Source organism: Anopheles arabiensis, chromosome 2 (assembly GCF_016920715.1).
Source record: "Anopheles arabiensis isolate DONGOLA chromosome 2, AaraD3, whole genome shotgun sequence".
Taxonomy (NCBI): domain Eukaryota; kingdom Metazoa; phylum Arthropoda; class Insecta; order Diptera; family Culicidae; genus Anopheles; species Anopheles arabiensis.
In genome coordinates, this window is record NC_053517.1 from 19,794,813 (window position 1) to 19,814,663 (window position 19,851).

Consider the following 19,851-nt stretch of genomic DNA (forward strand, 5'->3'; position numbering starts at 1 on the left):
GATCTCGCGTTGTACTCGTCGCTTGTGGCGGAGGGATGGAAGGCATGAAGTGTGTTTAATGCAAAGCCCGCGCGCACGCTAGACCAAACGCCGAGAAGCATTGGCAGCGGCGACGCCGGCGACCTGCTGGCGGTAAATGTAAATGAGGTAGAAAAGCGCTACATCCATATGGTAATCAATTTCACCGCCGTGGCCTAAAAACTGCACAAATATTGCACATCTCGCTGACAGGATCACTGCCGGCGGTAGGAAGTTTGCCCGGTGTGTGGCTGTCACCTTACCAAACGATCCGTCCCGGGCACAACGGGCAAGCAGCAGGGCAGCAGCAGTACACGGGTGGAATGCTAATCCATGCAGATGTTGTTTCCAAAGCAAAGTGACTCTTCATGTACGCTGGGGAAGCAAAAAGGCCAAAACCAGCAGTGGTAGCGTGAGCCCTACACGAGCTAGCGACACAATTCGCCAATCACCTGCCCTAGAGCGATTGATCAATCGCCGACGTAGCCGCTGCCGACACAGAGTCCGGAGTCTTCCGAACAAAAACACCAAAAACCGGAATGCAGCGTGACTCGCTGTCTTTGCTGCTTCCAAGCGATCAAGAGCGGCCCTCTAACGCTGTGCCCCGAAAATACGGTGCTCCGATTTTAAGCTATCTAAAGACGACAGAGCAAAGCCCACTGTACCCTGCCGCCTCTGGCATAGGAAACCGGACAGCCGAAAACGTGTTTGGAAGGGTCTTTCGGAGCCGTGTTTGTGTGGAGAGTCGTCCAGCCAAGGTTTTGGGAGGGGAATAGATAACCGATCGATCGATAAAGCGATCATATTGATGTGTTAATCGAAGTGTTTGATTCGGAGTTTCCAGATACAAAAACCGGCTGTGGCATCGATACTCCATTATCCAACGCTCCAGAGGTCAAGAGGCGACAACGAAACTGAGGTAGCAGCAAGTAACCTTGGATCATCTCTTACTTCTTCTAACACAGCGCACACGATAAGAACATGTTTGCAAACAACTACAGCAACCAACAACACAACCGAACCTCCTGCACGTACGTGGTCATCAGACCACCCGGGCAGAATAGTTTTGTAAATTTCCGCACTCCCTGAGAACGTTGCTAGCTTCACTTCCCCACCCTTGGATGGAACGTGTGATACATTAAGTTACATTTTTCTTAGCTTCCCCCTTTATGACCGGTGGCGGCATTTTTGCTTTTAATGGTAGCAAAAGTAAACTCCTCCACTTCCCTATCGTCGTAAACTTGCAGCCCCGCTGCAAGGGGTTTATACAAAACAGCTGGGGAGCTGCTGTAACTATCAGTGCGACTATAACGAGCCAAGTCGCCGCAGCGGGCTTTCGGTGTGATAAGCGGTCGAGCAATGGGTTCTGGGTAGGAACTAAAACAAACAACCGGAGGCAACCGCTTGGAACGACCGGGGTAGGTATATCAGCTCGGTGACGTGCGGGAGTAGAAAGAGGTTTTGGGCCATGCTGTTAGCTTCTTCAGCTATCGTTGTTGTGGCTTCGGTAGAGCATGATATATATTTGATAGTTCGTAATAGTGAACTCTCTTTCTTTCTCTAATTTGGTAAAACCATTCTAATGTGAACATTATCAATAGTACGTTTCAATTCCAACACATTATTATCTCTCTTATCCGGAAGATTCCTCGAATCTGCATACAGTACATGTCCGCCAATTCCAGACATCTCAAATTTGAAGAGATTTTAAACGCCAGTTCTCTGCTTATTGTCAGACCATCTAAGGATACGTTTTGTTCTATCTTCTCTTGTGGGCTTGGATGCAAACAATAAAAGATTATACAACTTGTTGTCTGCAAGCCAAGCATTCTGTCGCAACTGATTAAGCGACTATTTCAACACATTATTGATCGTATAAGAGGGAGTTGACTGTACTTAGTTAATACCAGGTTTTGGAAATGCGTCATTGGCTTTGCAGCACCATTTGTGTGACTTAGAGCAAACCATATTTGCATTCCACGGTGATTCATTCCGCTGATAAGGAATTGCTTTGCGCTAACTTCGTAGACCCGAGCTCCAACGGAAAGGGACGTGAATGCACTCAAACTGGGATTTTCCATCTAGACCAACGGCACCCACTCATTAACTCAACGAGTAAGCAATTTGGAGTCTTTAGGAAGTTAAGTATGTTACATCTTTACGACCAACATCTTTGAAATTGAGATCTCTCGATCTTCCTGCTCTCCCGATAATGGCCTCAACTGCCCCTGGCTGCAGCGGCAGCAAAAGGGTGATAAAACTGTTTACTGATCTCATGAAAAATTCATTCCTAAACACAACATTTTGGAATCCGTTCGCGACCCTCCAGGGATGATGGGAAGCATCGATCAAAAGAGAGAGAGAGACTGAGAAGAAGGTGCATTGACGATCGTGCGCCCGCATAAGCGTAGTCAATAAAAATGTTTTTTCAATCAAAATACCTTCCCTGGCCTGGCTGGCGAGCCTGGCACTAACATGAAGTTGATAATTTCATTAAAGACCCATCACTTTCGACACCGAAATGGTTCCTCCTTTCGCTCATCGGATGCGCCCCGCCGGTGGCTTCGACAGTCTCTTCTGTCTGCATGGCTGCAGCATCGCGCAAGATAAGATTTCTTCGACTCCAATGCTCAGCGTCTTTGGCGCGTTTAAGCGGTGTGAGGATCCCCGTGGTGCCTCTTTCAGTGGATCCTTTCTTTCGACCTCCCGAAGAGTCGTGTCGTGTGTGTGTGTGTGTGTGTGGGACGCGTGCACTGGGCCTGTTAGCGATCATCACGGTTGCAGTCGGATGCAGTTACACCTTTCGAACTCACCTCGTTCGATCCGGGTGTGTGTGTGTGTCGCTTCTTTCAAACCAGAACACGTTGTCGATCGCAGTGTCGATTGGCGTTTTAAGGCCAGGCCAGCAGCCTCTTCCTAACAGCAGCAGCAAGCCCACCACCATACACACGTTCGATTCCTTTCTCCCCGGGCGCTTTCACACCTACTCATCTCGGGTTCGGACAATTATTCATTCACCCCGCTTCCCCGCTGGGCGGTGCCACAATCGGCCCACTTCCTCCCATTAATCGGCCCACACGCGCCACGGCCCCGGGGGTGATCCTGTGCTGTGCAGCAGAAACCGTGTGGCCCTGGTGCAGCCATATGGTACCAGCGTGGTCGTGGTGCACGATGCACAACCCGCTGCATATAGTGCACCCTTGGGGGGGGGAGGGCAGGGAGGAGGGGGATCTACCCACGATGCCCACACACACACACACACGCACACAACTAAAGAGAGCATAAAGAAAGAAGAGCTAGGTGGCTCCAAATTATTGTTTTCAAAAGGGACTTACCACAAAAGTACTGCCAGAAGTCTGTAGCCCCACCGCTGGAGGACCAGCTAACACACGAACGAAATCGAAACCGAACCAATGAACACACAAAAAACCGGCCCACTTTCCCAAATGGCAAAATCACAACCTCTTCCAAACCTCTGCAAACTGCACCTAACGGCGGTACAGGGTGGGCAGACCACTTGTGCACATGAACCCGCCAGCAATCGATATTGAATTCTCTCTATCCTAGAGGGCCCTAGAGGCGCGCTCGCTTTTCTATTACACTACACCACCACGAAGGATGCGGCGCATACCACACACAAACACACACACACACAGGAACAGGACCACACACACACACTTCACACTACGAGTGCACTACGAAACACTGCAGGATGGGAAGATCATGATGCACAGTCCAGGAATGGGGGGAGAATACTACCGCCGCCGCACAAAGGCGAACGAGATAAATGTTGAGGAAGCACCAGAACAATGCTCACCCTCACGCGTGCCTCTTATCATTATGCGTCGCGCGAAATGCCCGGTAAATTCCGGCACAAACCACATACACCACACACACAAGCACACGGGCACACCGGAATACTATTTTGACAACACAACAGCCCCCGGGGACTACCGCGTTATCGCGGCGGTTTCTTCACCTTGCTTTGGTGACGGTGGTTCTTCGCGCGCTGCTTACAACACAATACACTTGCCGTGGAGCTTGCACCATCCAGGCAGGGCTCTAGGTGTGTGGGGCTGTGCAGTAGGCGACGGTCAGCACTCCATAGCTTCCGTTGACGGCATTGGTGATGTCATGTGAACGAACGAGGGGGTTTGCTGGATGCCTTACGGGAACTGCCGGTGGAAATGCAAAGAAGACATCTCTAAATTCAACACCAACGCGACGGTCACACACACACACACACCGACCGAGCTAATAGCACAATGGAATGGCTTTACATTTGTTGCCAGTATTTCCGCTCATTCGTGTTTGCCAAACGAGGAAATCTGCAATCGGAAACTGCACTCTCTCGCGCGCGCCCACACTTCCCCGCGATTGGCTTGCGCTTTACGGTGTGTTGTGTTGGGGTGGTGGTGGTTGTTTTTTCTTTCTTGTGCCTCGACTAGGCACGGTGTAACATGAACACTGTTTCTTGTTCTGTGCAAAGGACGGGAGACAACTCCACAACCCCGCCTGGTTCTACTGGTCCTGCACGGGTTGGTTGGGCACTGAAGGAATGTGTTGAGTTTTTCGGTGTCTACTACACTATCGCGCACTTTTCCCCAGGATAGCTCAAAAGCGCTTCAGTTCACAAGAATGTTTAGCACACCTTTTGTCAACACACACACACAATTTGCGGCACGTTCGCGTTGTCTACCGCTCGCCCCGGAAACTTTGGATGGAGGCGCGCGCTGAAAACTGCTGGAAAAACGTTTCGTCCTAAACGAGGTGTATGTCTCGCCCGCTTGCTTTTCCGACTACCACCGTACCAAAACGCCACACACTCGAGAGCAAAGCGCACGCACGTCCGCACACTGGAAAGCGTTGGCAGCGAGTATGCTGCGAGAGAGCGGCTGCCCTGCAGAGAAGCCGACACCGCCGACGCTGCGAAGCCGAAGCTCTTCTGTACGGCACGTTTTGCGGTGTGTGTGCGCGCGAAAGAGAGAAAGCATGCTGGTGGTGGTGGTGGCTGCTTGCTCGTATGCTCCATCATGGTCCAAACAAATAGACAAGCCCCCTCCTGTGAGAGCTGTACCATGAAGCTGGATGATGTATATGTATGAAATATTTTATTGTTTCAATGATTATGATAAGTTTAAATAGATGCTTATTGTAAATGTTAAATGAAAAATATCTGGAGTAATATTTCGTTCACTAACATCGCTCGACCAAATCAACACACGACCGCCAATCGTGCTCCTAGTTGTGTTGAGTAGCCCTGCAATCGGTTCGTGTTTGATTTGCGTGTACCACAGTGCTTTGCAGATTGCAATCGCATGCAAACTTTGATTTTTTGCAAACGAAACCCCCCTAATAATGTTCGAGTACATTTTTTTGTTCTTTAAACAAGCTAAAATTAGCGAAAGAACAAACATTTGCTTTGAAACCCTTTTGCTAGCCTTCTTTCCACAATCTGTCAAACACTGCGCGACAGAACGCTCCCACCGTGCGGCGCTGCCCGAATGCAGCTGTCAAAAAACATGTGTTTTTTTGATGCCGCCGCGCGCAGAAAAAAAATCCCTCTTTCGCAATTGTCAAGTGTTGTGCAGGCCGAAAATTATAAACGAGTGTTAAAAAGCTAATATTCAGGTAGAAATCATTTCCCAAAGTTTTATCAATCCATCAATCACCGTTCCGTGGTGCATCTGCCAGCCGTGGGAAGTGTAATTCGCGCTGTTCGGCGCTGCATATTGCTGGGTGGAGCAAAGTCCCCTCAGACGGGATCGCTTTGTGCTGTGCTGTACTGTAAATGCGGAAGCAATTTGCACGGTTCGCAATCGTGATGTGATTAAAAATTGTGAAATGAATAGCAGCGCAAAAAAAAGAATCCCTTCCTGACACTTCCCCCGTTCGATCGATCCTGGTTGTGATGTGCCACGAAACGCGTGTGCTGTTGAACTAATAATTCTTGCTCCGTTACACTTGATCGCCCTCGAAAGCGTTTAACACACTTTTATCCGTCGGAATTCCATGTTCGCGGATGTGTGTCCGTGTGTGTGTGTGTGTGTGTGTGTGATGATCGCTTATGTTTCTATTACCTTTCTTCCGTCCCAGTTTTAACCCACCCGTACAACACAATGGCACCGGACAAGAAGCAAAAGGGCCGCAACAAGAAAAGCATCCCGGTCACGAAGAAGGATGACAAGAAAGCGAACGGCACCAACGGTGACGTTGTCACGGCCGATATGACTGAGGAGGGTAAGGATTTAGTTTGCTTTGAAATTAAAATGTTTGCCTGAAATTACATTTAACGCGCTCACTCGTCGCTATTTTGTCGCAGAGGCACTGTGCGCGAAGCTGGACGAGGAGGCACGGATCAATGCGGAGGCCCGTGCCTGCACCGGCTCGTTGGCGGTGCATCCCCGGTCGCGTGACATCAAGTTCTCCAACTTCTCGATCACCTTCTTCGGCAGCGAGATGCTGCAGGATACGATGCTCGAGCTGAACTGCGGCCGGCGGTACGGTCTGCTCGGGGCGAACGGTTGCGGCAAGTCGTCGCTGCTGTCCGTGCTTGGCAATCGCGAAGTGCCGATCCCGGACCACATCGACATCTTCCACCTGACGCGCGAAATTCCGGCCAGCTCGAAGAGCGCCATCCAGTGCGTGATGGAGGTGGACGAGGAGCGCATCAAGCTGGAGAAGATGGCGGACGCGCTGGTCGAGCAGGAGGACGACGAAGCGCAGGAGCAGCTGATGGACATCTACGACCGGCTGGACGAGATGTCGGCCGACCAGGCGGAGGCGAAGGCGTCCCGCATCCTGCACGGTCTGGGCTTCGACAAGGACATGCAGCAGAAGGCGGCGAAGGACTTTTCCGGCGGCTGGCGTATGCGCATTGCGCTTGCGAGGGCACTGTTCGTGAAGCCGCATCTGCTGCTGCTGGACGAACCGACCAACCATCTCGATCTGGACGCTTGCGTGTGGTTGGAGGAGGAGCTGAAGACGTACAAGCGCATTCTGGTGATCATCTCGCACTCGCAGGACTTCCTGAACGGCGTCTGCACGAACATCATCCACATGACGCAGAAGCGGCTCAAGTACTACACCGGTAACTACGAGCAGTTTGTCAAGACCCGGCTCGAGCTGCTGGAGAACCAGATGAAGCAGTACAACTGGGAGCAGGACCAGATCGCACACATGAAGAACTACATCGCCCGGTTCGGGCACGGTTCGGCCAAGCTGGCCCGCCAGGCCCAGTCGAAGGAGAAGACGCTCGCCAAGATGGTGGCCCAGGGGCTGACCGAGAAGGCGGTGGACGAGAAGCAGCTCAACTTCTGCTTCCCGTCCTGCGGCACGATCCCGCCGCCGGTGATCATGGTGCAGAACGTGAGCTTCCGGTACAACGACAAGACGCCGTACATCTACAAGAACCTCGAGTTTGGCATCGATCTGGACACGCGGCTGGCGCTGGTCGGCCCGAACGGCGCGGGCAAGAGTACGCTGCTGAAGCTGCTGTACGGTGATCTGGTGCCGACGTCCGGCATGATCCGCAAGAACTCGCATCTGCGCATCGCCCGGTACCATCAGCACCTGCACGAGCTGCTCGACATGGACGCCAGCCCGCTCGACTACATGCTGAAAAACTTCCCGGAGGTGGTGGAGCGGGAGGAGATGCGCAAGATTGTTGGCCGGTACGGGCTGACCGGGCGGCAGCAGGTCTGCCCGATCCGCCAGCTGTCCGACGGGCAGCGGTGCCGCGTCGTGTTCGCGTACCTGGCGTGGAAGAAGCCGCACCTGCTGCTGCTGGACGAACCGACCAATCACTTGGACATGGAGACGATCGATGCCTTAGCGGAAGCCATCAACGACTTCGAGGGTGGGCTGGTGCTGGTCAGCCACGACTTCCGGCTGATCAACCAGGTGGCGGAGGAGATCTGGGTGTGCGAGAAGGGCACGGTCACCAAGTGGAACGGTGGCATTCTCGACTACAAGGAGCATCTCAAGAAGAACATTGCCAAGGAGGCACGGATTGCGTCCAGCGGCACCGCTGGCGGCAAGTGAGCGGCTGTGTCTGTTGTTTGTCCCGCCCCGTCGTTCCGGTCGGGGGTTTAACTCTCATCTCCTTATTTCGCTTCATCTGCCGTGGGGTCAATTCCAAAGATTGCTCCAAAACAAAACAAACTAAACGCGGGCGTGGGAAATGTTTATCCTTCTTTCCTTTAAATGGCATTCTCTCTCGCTCCTTATTTTTCGAATCAACATCTCCTTTCCCTCTTCCTTGTCTCCTCGATCACACTCCACAAACCGCTTCAACAGTTAGGGAATGCAAATGGACAGTAACACCCACTAATTAGTACCAAACCAATTAAATGCAGGCAGCAGAAGCAGCACCACAATGCTTACGGAAAAGAAAACACAAATTCAATAAAATTTTAGCAACAATTTATAACAACAAAAAACCGAACACCACAACCACACCAAGCCCAGTTAGTCCAATCGCTCAAGATCACTTCAAACATGCAAAACACATGGCAATTGTTAAAGCCACCCAACACCACCCTCCTAAAATGACTCAGCGATGCGCAGCAAAAACGCCGCTTAACGTCCGCGACATCATGCGCGATCGAGTGTGTGTGTGTGTGTGTCAGCAAAAAAAACGCCACAAGATCAGGACGGAAAGTACGGACACGTACGTAATTGGTAATTTATTCAACTATGTATTGCTCTACTGTGGTTTATATTTTTTAAACTATCTTATACACACACCAACATTATAAGTATGCATAAAACAAAAGAAAATTCGTCTAGAAAGGCAATAAATTGTATCCAAACATGTTTCTCTTTCCTTCTTCATCAGATCAGGGTCTTTCTCTCTTCTCTTCTCTCCTATCGGTGTTCTAGTTACACGCTTACCCCTTTCCCTATTTACACACCCTCTTACGCTCCACGTCCTTTGGTGGTCCATTTTTATTTCCATGAACAAGGATACGGAAAAAAGCAAAACAGTGTGTGTTTTATTTTGTTCGTAAAACCAAGATAAGTTGCTTTAATTTAATTGAGAAGTAAGAGTGCGATCTGGTGGTACAGCCGTCAACTCGCACGAGTTAACAACATGCTCGTCAACAAGCCCCGAATGGACCGTGCTCCCATATGTATAGGAAAGATGACGACTATTCCCTCTCTCCCTCTCTCTCTCTCTTATTGGCCTGCTCATAAAAGAGTACCTCGATGTGACATGGCTCGGTCAACAATCATTCTCCAGGATGCTCGGTCCCTAGTTGCAGCCCTCCCATCCATTTAGACACCCGAGCTTCGACAGGCTTGCTCCACCTGACTGATCCAGCCATATCGAGTTCGGTGTGATCCCCTACGCCTTATGCCGAACTGGGGATCGCTGACGAACATCTTCTTGGTAGGGCATGAGTCCGGCATCCTCATGACGTGCTCCAGCCATCGTATCTTGCCATCATCACAGGATGCTTGGCTCGCCGTACAGCTCAGATGACTATCCTGCTATGTGTGTAAATCAGTACGTCAAAGAAAGCTAAGCCCCAGTAGTAGAGGTACATCATATGCGACAGGCCTTGACCGACAACGGTTGTTGAGCCAAAGAAGAATCAAGCATATGAGTGTGATCACGAACGAACGATCTGTGCGCGATCATGTCACGTGTATGATGCCAATCGACCAATTCATAGGCGACAACAACCAGATAAAAATACTAGGAAATTACCAAAAACGTAAAAAAGTACGAGTATGAAAATGAAACACATTTATTCTAATTGCAACAAAAGATGAAGCCCGCCCTACAGTGGTGTGGACACTCAACAATTTTATACATAACCCTATACACCGACAAACGGACCTCCGCAGCTACTCCGCTATATCTCTCCTGCTAAAACGGCATAAGCTAGCGGTTGCTTCCTTGCAAGCAATCCGGGGGGCAACTATTTGGCGCTCTTCGGTGGCCGTCCGCGACGCTTGCGTGAGGTGAGCGTGGTATTCGATTCACCTGGAATGATAATTGAAGGTCATATAAAGTTAAAAAAAAAGAATCCTTTCACCGTTGCACCACCAAACTCACCTTCCTCGGAAATCGGTTCCAACCCCATGGCGGAACGTTGACTGCTCGCGTACACCAACGACTGATCGGAGTCGGAATCGGCGTGCCGCTCCTCATCCGCATCGTTCCGTTTCGTGCTGCTGCCCCGCTTGGAGCGTGTCGTCGTCGCACGGCTTGCCCGCGAACGGGTCGACCGCAGCGACGACTGATTGCTCACGTTCGAGACGATCGATTCGGGCTCACTGTCCCCGGCATCGGTTGCCGCTTCCCGGGCCGTATCCTTCGAACCAGCCCGGCTACTTCTACGATCTACCGACACGCGGCGCGAAGTGCCCGCCCCACTGGCAATCGTTTCCATCGACTTCTCCATCACTGCCAGCTGGTGGCGCGTTAGCCGACGGTTCGAGGAGTAATCGGCGAGCAGTGGAACATCGGCCGGCTGTGTATCGGACGACGCCGCTGCGCCCGATTCTGTGGCCGGCGGTGGAAGGGTCGATTTTCGGGCGCGCAGTGCGCGCCGCGTGCTGCTAGCTGTGGAGCTGGCAAACGATCGTTCCGACGGTTCCGGTGGTTCTACCACCGAATCGGTTGGACTGTTCGCAAGCGAATCGGGATGTTCGCCGGTATCGTTGGAGGCATGCGATGTACGGCGTGCTCGTTTTTGTGGCGTAAGCCCGGCGGCAAACAGCTCCTTTACCATTGACGAACCGCGCGTCGAACGGCGCGGTGTGAGCGGTAGCGTCGGTTCCGGCGTACCGGACAGATTGTCCACGGAGGTGAACCGGCGGCTGCGCGAAAGAAGTGGGGAAATGGGAGTGTTCGTTGATTCCGGCGCTACGGACGTGGCACGAACGCTACGGCGACGCGTCGGCGTGTTGGACTGTTCGACGAGTGTGGTCGATTTTTCCATCGCGGCCATTAGCCGGGTCTTGACGTTCGTGCGTGGCGTCGAGGTGGACGCTTCCTGATCGTCCTGATGGATGGTTTTATGTGCCACCGGTTTGGAAGCTTCGACTACGCCAGCGGACTGCTCATTTTCTTGCTTTTCTGATTTCGTTTCTTCAACGGATCCACCTTCATCAGTGGGCGCTGGCTTCAGCGCCGCTTCATCATCCGATACACGCAGATCAACCTCCATCTCGTCGCTTTCCATTGGCTCCGGCTTCGTTTCATCGGAAGAGTGTGCTTCCTGCACCGCACTGGAAGCTGCACCATCCTCTCCGTCGCCAACAGCGCTCTGTTGCCCGTCCTGTTGCTCTTCCTCCTGGTTGCTGCTCACATTCCCATCGTCCGGATCGAACGCTCCCTGTGCGGCTAGCTCCTGCTGCCCAGCGGACAGATTCAACGCCCGAGCATCCTCCGTCAGACCGTTCTCCTCTCCTTTGCTGTTTTTGCGACTGGAACCGTGCGCTTCGTCCGGCTTGACGGACAGATTCATCGCCGGCACCTCCAGCTCGTGTGCGTTCTTCGGCTGCCCGAACACTTTTTCCGGTGTTGTGGCCGTTTGGGTTTGCGCTGCAGGGGACGATGCAGTTGCTGTTGCGCTCGGTGCGGCAGCACTGGTCGCCGGTGCCGGCTGGGCTGGTACAGCAGCTGCAGCAGCAACAGCAACAGCCGCTGCACGTTCGCCCGAGCTCGAACTGGCCACACTGTCCGGCCACTGCTCGCCTCCGGCAACGGAAAGGTCGCGTGCGGCCACCACATCCCCAGTTTCCTCGGCCTGCTGGACCGACAAGTCTTCCACCTCGGACGATTCAGCCTCACCGTCGCCATGCGCTTCCGATGCGGCTAAACCTTCCCCGCCTTCGGTGCGATGGGTGGAGGACGATGTCGTCGGTACCTGTATATCGTCCGGGCTGGTACTCGCGACCGCCAGTTCCTCCTGCTCGTGCTCCTGACCGGTCCCCACTTGTTCGATGTCCACGATTTCGGCGTACAGATTTTCTACGTTCGAATCGGCATGCAGCTCCCCGTAATGCCACCGTCCGGGACTATCGCCTGCATTCCCGACGTCACCACCTTCGTTCTCGTTGCGCTCGGTCGCCACATTACCCGACACAACCGCGCCCGGAGGCGGCATACCGCCATCTCCACCCTGCGAAGAGGACGACGAGGACGAGGAGGGTGAAGAGCTGAAGACAAACTCATCTGGATTCGCTTCGGCTGGCTCTTCCTCATCGCTAAGATCGATCACCTCCAGTACACTGTCCTCATCCTCCTGCCCGCCAACATCCTTGTCATCGCTAACTTCCTCGTCGTCGAGGTCGTCTTCCTCCTCGTAGGACGACTCCTCAGACACCTCTTCATCATCCGCTTCGTCGTACGCGTCTTCCTGCAGGTCGTTCTGGTCCGCCATCTGTTCCAGATGCTCCTCGTCAGCCACCGATTCTACGTCTTCGGCGACTTCTTCCTGCACGACTTGCAGCTGTTGCTGCTGCTGCTGAGGGAATGTATCGATGCATTGACTCCTGTAGAAAGATAAAGATCATGTCAGGTGATCACCTAGAAAACCCTTCTTCCCACCCCGTCAGTACTCACTCATAGCCGGTTCGCAGCTCACGGTGATTGGATTCTTCGTCGAGGATCACGATTTCATCATCCTTCTGCTCTTGCTGTTCCTCCTCCTCCTCCTGACCATTCCCTTGCTCTGCATCACTGTCATAGATCACGAACACACTTTCCTTCGACGGACTGTTTTCCTCGTCCACTTCCATCGCTACGTCCCGCTGCTCCTGTTGCTCGTCGCCGTCCACCTTGCTCGAACCGCCACACTCATCTTCCATGTGATCTTCAATGATGATGGCTATGTTACTTTCGCCCTCTACCACCGGCAAACCCGCACTCGGTGTGCCCGAACGCGACCTATGTATGGACCGACGTCCAGCGGGTCCGCCCGCAGCCAGCACCTGCTGCAGACTGTGCTGTTCCATTGTAACTTCCGGCGAGTAAAAGTCATCGTTCGAAATGCCCGACAAATCAAGATCACGGCGTACGACGGGATTGGTGGTAGCAGCGTCGCTAGTGGCCACTTCCATCACCCCATCATTGGAGTGCTGTGCGTCTTCCACCACGCACGAATCCTCGAACGTGGTCGAACCGGCGGGCAAATCAAAGCGCAGTACTTTCTCTTCCGCTTCCGCGACCGTGCCGTGGTGATCGTGCGACAGGGGCGAACTGTCCCGACCCTGTACCGATTGAGTCGACTTCAGGATACCGGGCGGTGTGTACGAATCGTCGTGTCCTTCTTCGGGATCGCCCATCTCGGAACCGTTCTGTTGCTGCTGCTGCTTCGATTCCTGCTTCCTGGCAAATGGTGGCGTGGTGAGGAAAATGCTCGGCGAATGGCTGGTCGATTTATCCGACCGAGCTGCCCGCTCCATACCCGCGGCCAGTGCTGTACTACTTGCAGAGGTAAAGTTGAACTTCGGCTTCATGGGCCGAAACTCGGGTATAACCGGCACGGGAACGTCAAAGTTCGTAATCTTCCTTCGCCCGATACCATCGGCGATCGTGTCCATACGGTCCGGGCCAAGGTAACGCCGCTTTCTGGCATTTCCAAAGCCATCCTCCTCATTCAGTAGCGGTTGCGGTTGGATCCGGCCCTTCGCAAGATCCTCTTCCGATGCGTCCCAGTCGCGCTGCCGGCGCTTGTTCATGGACGGGTCCAACCGTACAGGGTAGCACACGTTCAGGCTGCGCACCGTTGGACGGCACTGGAACACACCCAGGCTTGGCTTCTCCAGAAACGGACGCTCATGCTGCAGGCCCGACCGGATGGCCGCATCCTTAATAGCCGTTATCGAATGATGCAGTACGCGCACCCGGAAATCGGCCCTGTTGCGTATCAGGCTCGAGCTTAACGTTTCCAGAGCGCTGGCCGGGGACGGATTGTCCGGATCGCTTCCCATTGCCAGCTTCGGTTCCAGCTCGCTGCCATGCTGGTACGTAAGGTACGCCAGCTGCTGGCTCATCGGATCGAGCGCATTATGGTACAGGCCCAGTATTTCCTTCTGCACCTCCACGTTACGCTTGCGGCCCAACCGATCGACCAGCTGGACCGCCTCCACGAACTCAAAGTTTTGCAGCAGATGGCCCAGCATTAGGCTGTCGCTCGCATCCATCGGACAGTCGCGCAGATAGCTCCGCAGCACATGCTTCTCCTCGTCGTTCAGCGCAAACTCCAGCAGGGTGGCCGGCTTGCCCGCCATCATAATCGCCTCCACGAACCACACAAACTGCCTGCCGTCCGGTTGCGGTGTGCGGCGCTGCAGGCTGAACGCTTCCGGGATCAGATTGTTCTGCACCAGCGTGGTCAGCTCGAGCTGCGGCGCAACGGGCGCTCCGGGCGCACGGAGCACCTTCAGCGCCAGGTGGGGAGCGTCCAGGCGCAACAGAACCGACACCGCCAGCTCCCGATGCCACTGCGGGAATTCGATCGCATTCGACAGGGGCGAAAGGAATTCGCTGACCGTTTCCGACACGTTGCCGTGGTCTAGATGCCAGAAGGCACGCACCCGTTCGATCAGCCCGATCGGCACGTTAAACGCGCGAGGGAATTTCTCCAGCTGACGGGCGACGATGCAAAACCGTTCATCGTCATCATCGATCGCTGCTATCACATCCATGAACAGGTACAGCAGCAGCACAAGCTTACGCTCGAGTGGTGCTTCGGGAATGAGCAGTATGCGTAACGCTTTTTGCAGCGAGCTCGGCGGATAGAGCGAGCGGCTGTTGGCGGGACTATCCTCGTGCCACGCTTTCCAAACCGTCTCGAGATCAAACTCACGCTCAAGGTAGTTGTCGATGAACAGCAGCTTGCCGGAGGTGGACAGATCCGGGATGGCTTTACTCTTCTCGTCGTCCAGCATGCGCCGCCGCTGGCGATAGAATTCGGTGAGCCGTGTGTACGGGTAGGGAACTAGCTGCGACCCATCGTTACCACGCTCCTCCTCGTCCAACTCGTTCGCTTCCGGCAAAATGCCAACGTACAGTAGCCACTGCAGAATGTTCTGATATTCGGCGGCGGCCGATATTGTGGCCGATTCCTTCGTGAGACGTTCGAGAACTGTTGTGGGAGCACGAGAAAACGGTGAAAATTTGCTACAATTGTCAACAACTATCACCCAACCACTCCAAAAGCTTACCATTTTCCGGTATAAACTCCAAACAGTCCTTCATGATCGTTTTGTACAGCTCCGCCAGCTGTTTCATCTGCCGGGTGCATTGCGACAGAGCGTCCTGCGTTCGGCAGTCCAGCTTGCGCCCGGTTTGCTCCGTCATAAGCAGGGCGAGCATTCGATTGCCCACCGACTTGAGCGCTTTCGATCGGTTCCAAATCCAGTCCGTCACCGTCGACAGCGACACGCCCTGGTCGGGTTCCGCGCCCAGGTGGCTGCCGTCGGCCCACAGATCGATGCAGCTCTGCAGAAACGTGTGGCAGTTGTATTCGAGCGCTAGCGAGAGCACAAATTCGCGCTGCTCGCGCACAATCCCATCCGAGGGTGAGATCGGTTCGTGGAACTGCGGTAGCAGGGCGGCCCGGCAAAGCATCCCGTACAGGGCGGCCGGCTGTATGACGGCATTGGCACCGTCCTGCTCGAGATACTGCAGCAGCTTGTTCTGCAGCCCGATCCAGCGGTACGTGCTGCAATTGATTCCGTTGAAGTTTTGAATATCTATCGGGGAGAAAGTGGGAGGCAATAACACGACGGTTAATGGACGTCTCTTCACGTAAATCACCCAACCAAGCTTACCGAATCCCAACGAGCTGGGATAGAAATGTTCTTCCGGCCGCTGTATCGAGCGGAACAGCATCAACGACCGCTCGTTCAGCCGGGCATGAAAGCTGCCCTCCTTCAGCTGAAACACAACCGTGTGCGTTAGCTCCTGCTGCCAGTCGCACTCGTACGGCATCTCCGCCTTGTACCACTGGTTGAGATCGAACACCAGCACCGTCGTCGTGCCGTTCGAGCCCAACCAGCTCAGCACGCTCAGCGTGATCGGTTCGTCCTCCTGGGACACCTTCTTCGTGACGGTTTGCACGTTCAGCGGCACGCTGCCCGGATCGTAGCTGGTGAGGTTGAGCCGCGACGAGCAGGACAGAAACTGGTCGTACACGAACGTGCCCTGCTGGCTGTACTTTTCTTCGCACATGATCATGTGCAGAAAGGCAAACGCACCCTCCTCCGCGTGCTCGTAAAAGATCCACAGGTACAGGCACGCCTTCGGGTCGTCGCTCGGCTCCACGTAGTTCAGTGCCGCTACGGAACAGTCGCCGGTCGGTGGGGCGATGCGATGCATGATGGAGTGATCGACCAGATCCCACAGCAGCACGGTACCGTCGGCGAACCCGATACAGGCCACCTTCAGCGGTACAATGTCCAGAATGCACTCAACCGAAGCTTCCTCCGGGTGGCTCAGCTGCAGGCCAAAGTACAGCCCGCGCTCCTGGATCTTTTCCTGGTTCTGCATCAGCTGCTTTAGGTCCGCGCGCGAAAACTCAACGTGGCACTGGCGCTTGCCGGGTTCGTTCATTGCTATTTCCACCCCGAAAGCTACGAAGAAAGATGCTCGATAAACACACAGCCCAAGGGAGGAGCTTGAGAGCGCCTGGCTTACCGGTTTTTACTCGCTTGAAGCACGTGTCCACCAGGATGACTTTCCCATCCTCCGTTCCGACGGCTATGCAACCCTGATACTTGCTCAGCAGCCCGTTGGAGCACGAGTTGGGATCGATGTAGCGCAGCAGCTTCACATCCTCCTGCACATCGATCCGTCCTAGCTCGCGTCCGCCTCGCACGGTCAGAAACACTATCTGTGATTGTTCGATGCCGAGTCGCAATCCGACCGCCAGTAGCTTGCCTCCGAAAGCGTCCACTTCCTCCACACATTGCACTGTGCAAGGTTTGGATTTGCTAGAAAGGACAACGGGAACCACCATTCATGAAATTCCATCCTACTGCTGTAGAAGATGCGTTCCGCTTACCTTGTGAATGGATGGAAATTGTGTGAAATAACCTTATAGGTGGAGCCGATGTTAAACACTTCCAGCACGGATCCGCGCGCATACCAAGCGATTGCACTCCTCTCCAGTATGCCACATTTTTCTACAACACAGCAAAAGGATGTTAAAATGTAGGAATCAATTGAGCAATGTTTGCGTACGGGAATGCCGCCGCACCACCCCAACAAACACACACACACACAAACCTTGCGTGTCCGAGCCATCGGCGGCGGTGCACTGTTCGCGCGTGTACGGCAACACATCCACCAGCTCTAGACTGATGTCGGATGACATGCTGTTCTGCTGTTCTCTCGGTGTTGCGTTTCGTGCTAGTATAGCCTGTGTAATTTTATCGATAAACTAAAAAATTTACACCGAAATTTAGCCGACGCTGTTCACGTTATTTTCACGCTCCTCAACGCGCCGGTTTTTTGCACTGTCCGCTTTTTGACAGCGCTGTAGCAGCTGCTACACGAACGTCAATATTGAACGGCGATGAATTGCAATGATCTGACAAAACGGCAGCTGAATGTGAGTTATTTTGGTACATTAACTATTATTCGTACAGATTTCAGCTAATGGCTTTTATTTTTGATGAAAATGGAGTAATTGAAGCGTCTTTCAGAAATTATATTAAAATGTGAACCTTTTAAACATCGCACGAGGATGAACGTTTAAACTTAAGGGCCGTTTACACTGGCGATGCGTTTCATCGCATTTGGTCTACATCGAGGTTCGTGACTTGGATATCTATGAACGGGGTAATTCATATGCTGCACATGGAATCGTATTTCCGGTGCAATTGACGCATGCTTAAGTTTTCTAACTTAACGTTCTAACGTTTTCTAACTTATTTCAATCAACATCAAACAAATGGAACACAAAATGTGCACGATAATTTTTCATTTACTACAGCTGTCACGACCGCCACCACGTGCTCGGAACGGGTTTCGCCGTAGGTCCCCGGTTGAAACCCGCAATCATGGATTTCAAGGCTATAAACGATAGGCTATGCACCCTGCGCATGCGAGGCAAATTCTTTAATATAAGCCTCATAAACGTTCACGCCCCTACCGAAGATAAAGAGGAAGAGGAGAAGGACCTTTTTTACGGCCGCCTCGCTAGAATTGTAGATGCGTGCCCCAGGCATGACCTCATAATCATCCTGGGGGACTTCAACGCAAAAGTCGGTAGGGAGCCAATGTACCGCCAATACACTGGCTGTCACAGTCTGCATGAGCACAGTAATGATAATGGTAGTAGATTGGTCCAGTTCGCCGCAGCGAACAATCTGGTTGTAGGAAGTACCAAATTTGCGCGCAAAAAAATCCACAAGATTACGTGGGCGCACCCGGGTGGAGAATCCTTCAACCAGATCGACCACGTGTTAATAAGCCGCCGACGACAGTCGAGTCTGTTAAATGTCAGAACATATCGAGGAGCCAATATCGATTCCGATCACTACTTGGTTGGCTTAGTGATACGTTGTAGAATCGCCCGCCCCCGCGCCAATGGGGGCGGAGAAAACACGCAGCCTCGGCTCAACACGGACTCTCTAAGGGACATTACTGTCCAACAGGAATTCAAAGCGTTGCGATCAAAAAATTTGCGACCAAGAATTTTGAAATTTTGCGACCAGAATTTTGCAAATATCTTGGTTGCAAAATTCATGGTTGCAAAATTCTTGGTCGCAAAGTTCTTTGTCGCAAAAATCCAATAACTTTGCGACCAAGAACGTGATCCGTGGTCCGATCCTGACGATAGTTTCACTCATTTTGCATGCAATTTTAAGACTTGCGTATAAACTGGGTTATAAGTACTTTTGACCCCAAATTTTTAGTCTCAAAAAGCATGACCAGTAAATTGTTGGTACCAACCATTGAAAATGGTGCACCTAAATAGATCCAGTGCTCTCTATATCATATAATCTGTGGTATTATCTTTCGCCTAATAAGCAGAGTACACTAGCGACTGGTTTTTATTTTCCTTATACACGTGCACCGATCGATCTGTCACTGAAATTAATTATTTATTTCAATCCTTAATCTAATCTAATGTCTATTAGACCATTCCGACATCTTACAATGGGACGAATTAGTAATGCTTACATATACGAATGGATCTCCACTATTGGTTTAAAAAAAACTGTGTTGTTACGTTGAATACGGAACGGTATGGTCAGCCTATACTAGTGTCCATCCCATTCGGCCCGTTTTCTACCAAGCGTCCAGCACGACTGGCATCCCATCACTTTGGGCTTAAGCACTGAAAGCACAAAAGACATTTTGTAACGTTAGCAATAGCCAATCCTCAACCAAAACGTCCTTTAAAATGCAAAATTACCATTCAACGAGGGTGTAGTAAAAAGTAGCGATGTTTGAACGTTACTTGAGGCGTCGGAATCTTCACCAACATGCCAAGCTGATACTTTTTCGGCCGCTTGAGCACTTGATTCGGAGGTGAAACGCGTTTTCCGCTGCCCGGCGCTGCCATCGTGGCACTGCAGCACGATCCTGCCGTTGGTTGCGTTTCGGCACAGCTGGTCAAGAAAAAACTGCTTCCGTTGCTCATTGCCCGGTAGCCCCCCGTACACGAGGTCCATGTATTGCTGCAGAAAATCGTGCACATTATCGACCGGCTGTCCATTGATAACGTGCACGGCTGGCGCTTCGTGCCTTCCATCATACTCCGAGCCGTCTGTTTCATTTGCGCTTGATGTCGTTTCCGCCGTGTAAAGTGATCCTCGCGATTGTATCGTAGGATGGTGGGACCACCAGGATGTCTT

At 52.6% G+C, this 19,851-nt stretch overlaps 3 protein-coding genes across 3 annotated transcripts in view; 1 reads left to right on the plus strand and 2 right to left on the minus strand.

Moving 5' to 3' along the window:
• The window catches only part of LOC120898901 (ras-associated and pleckstrin homology domains-containing protein 1), a 51,648-nt gene extending 46,743 nt beyond the window's left edge, over positions 1-4,905 (minus strand). Inside the window, exon 1 of the mRNA XM_040305397.1 lies at positions 3,354-4,905. The gene's annotated coding sequence lies outside the window, so the exon portion shown is untranslated. The remainder of the gene's footprint in view (positions 1-3,353) is intronic.
• Positions 4,906-5,517: 612 nt separating this feature from the next.
• Positions 5,518-8,858, plus strand: LOC120902574 (ATP-binding cassette sub-family F member 2). Its single transcript, XM_040311423.1, has 3 exons — positions 5,518-5,649; positions 6,115-6,258; positions 6,341-8,858. Exons 2-3 carry the CDS (start codon positions 6,138-6,140, stop codon positions 8,059-8,061), a joined length of 1,842 nt encoding a protein of 613 aa, XP_040167357.1. The 5' UTR covers positions 5,518-5,649; positions 6,115-6,137; the 3' UTR covers positions 8,062-8,858.
• Positions 8,859-9,749: 891 nt separating this feature from the next.
• Positions 9,750-17,510, minus strand: LOC120902566. The gene is made up of 8 exons (XM_040311410.1): positions 17,273-17,510; positions 17,049-17,169; positions 16,682-16,977; positions 15,817-16,617; positions 15,208-15,738; positions 12,602-15,128; positions 10,085-12,531; positions 9,750-10,012 (listed from the first exon to the last, which is right to left on the minus strand). Exons 1-8 carry the CDS (start codon positions 17,358-17,360, stop codon positions 9,948-9,950), a joined length of 6,876 nt encoding a protein of 2,291 aa, XP_040167344.1. The 5' UTR covers positions 17,361-17,510; the 3' UTR covers positions 9,750-9,947.
• Between the last annotated feature and the right edge of the window lie 2,341 nt (positions 17,511-19,851).

Coding starts and splice junctions, on each gene's coding strand:
- LOC120902574 (XM_040311423.1), top strand. CDS start 6,138: ATGGCACCGGACAAGAAGCAAAAGGGCCGCAACAAGAAAAGCATCCCG. Junction 6,259..6,340: donor GGCCGATATGACTGAGGAGG/GTAAGGATTTAG, acceptor ATTTTGTCGCAG/AGGCACTGTGCGCGAAGCTG.
- LOC120902566 (XM_040311410.1), bottom strand. CDS start 17,360: ATGTCATCCGACATCAGTCTAGAGCTGGTGGATGTGTTGCCGTACACG. Junction 17,170..17,272: donor CGATGGCTCGGACACGCAAG/GTTTGTGTGTGT, acceptor GCTGTGTTGTAG/AAAAATGTGGCATACTGGAG. Junction 16,618..16,681: donor CTTCAAGCGAGTAAAAACCG/GTAAGCCAGGCG, acceptor CTTTCTTCGTAG/CTTTCGGGGTGGAAATAGCA.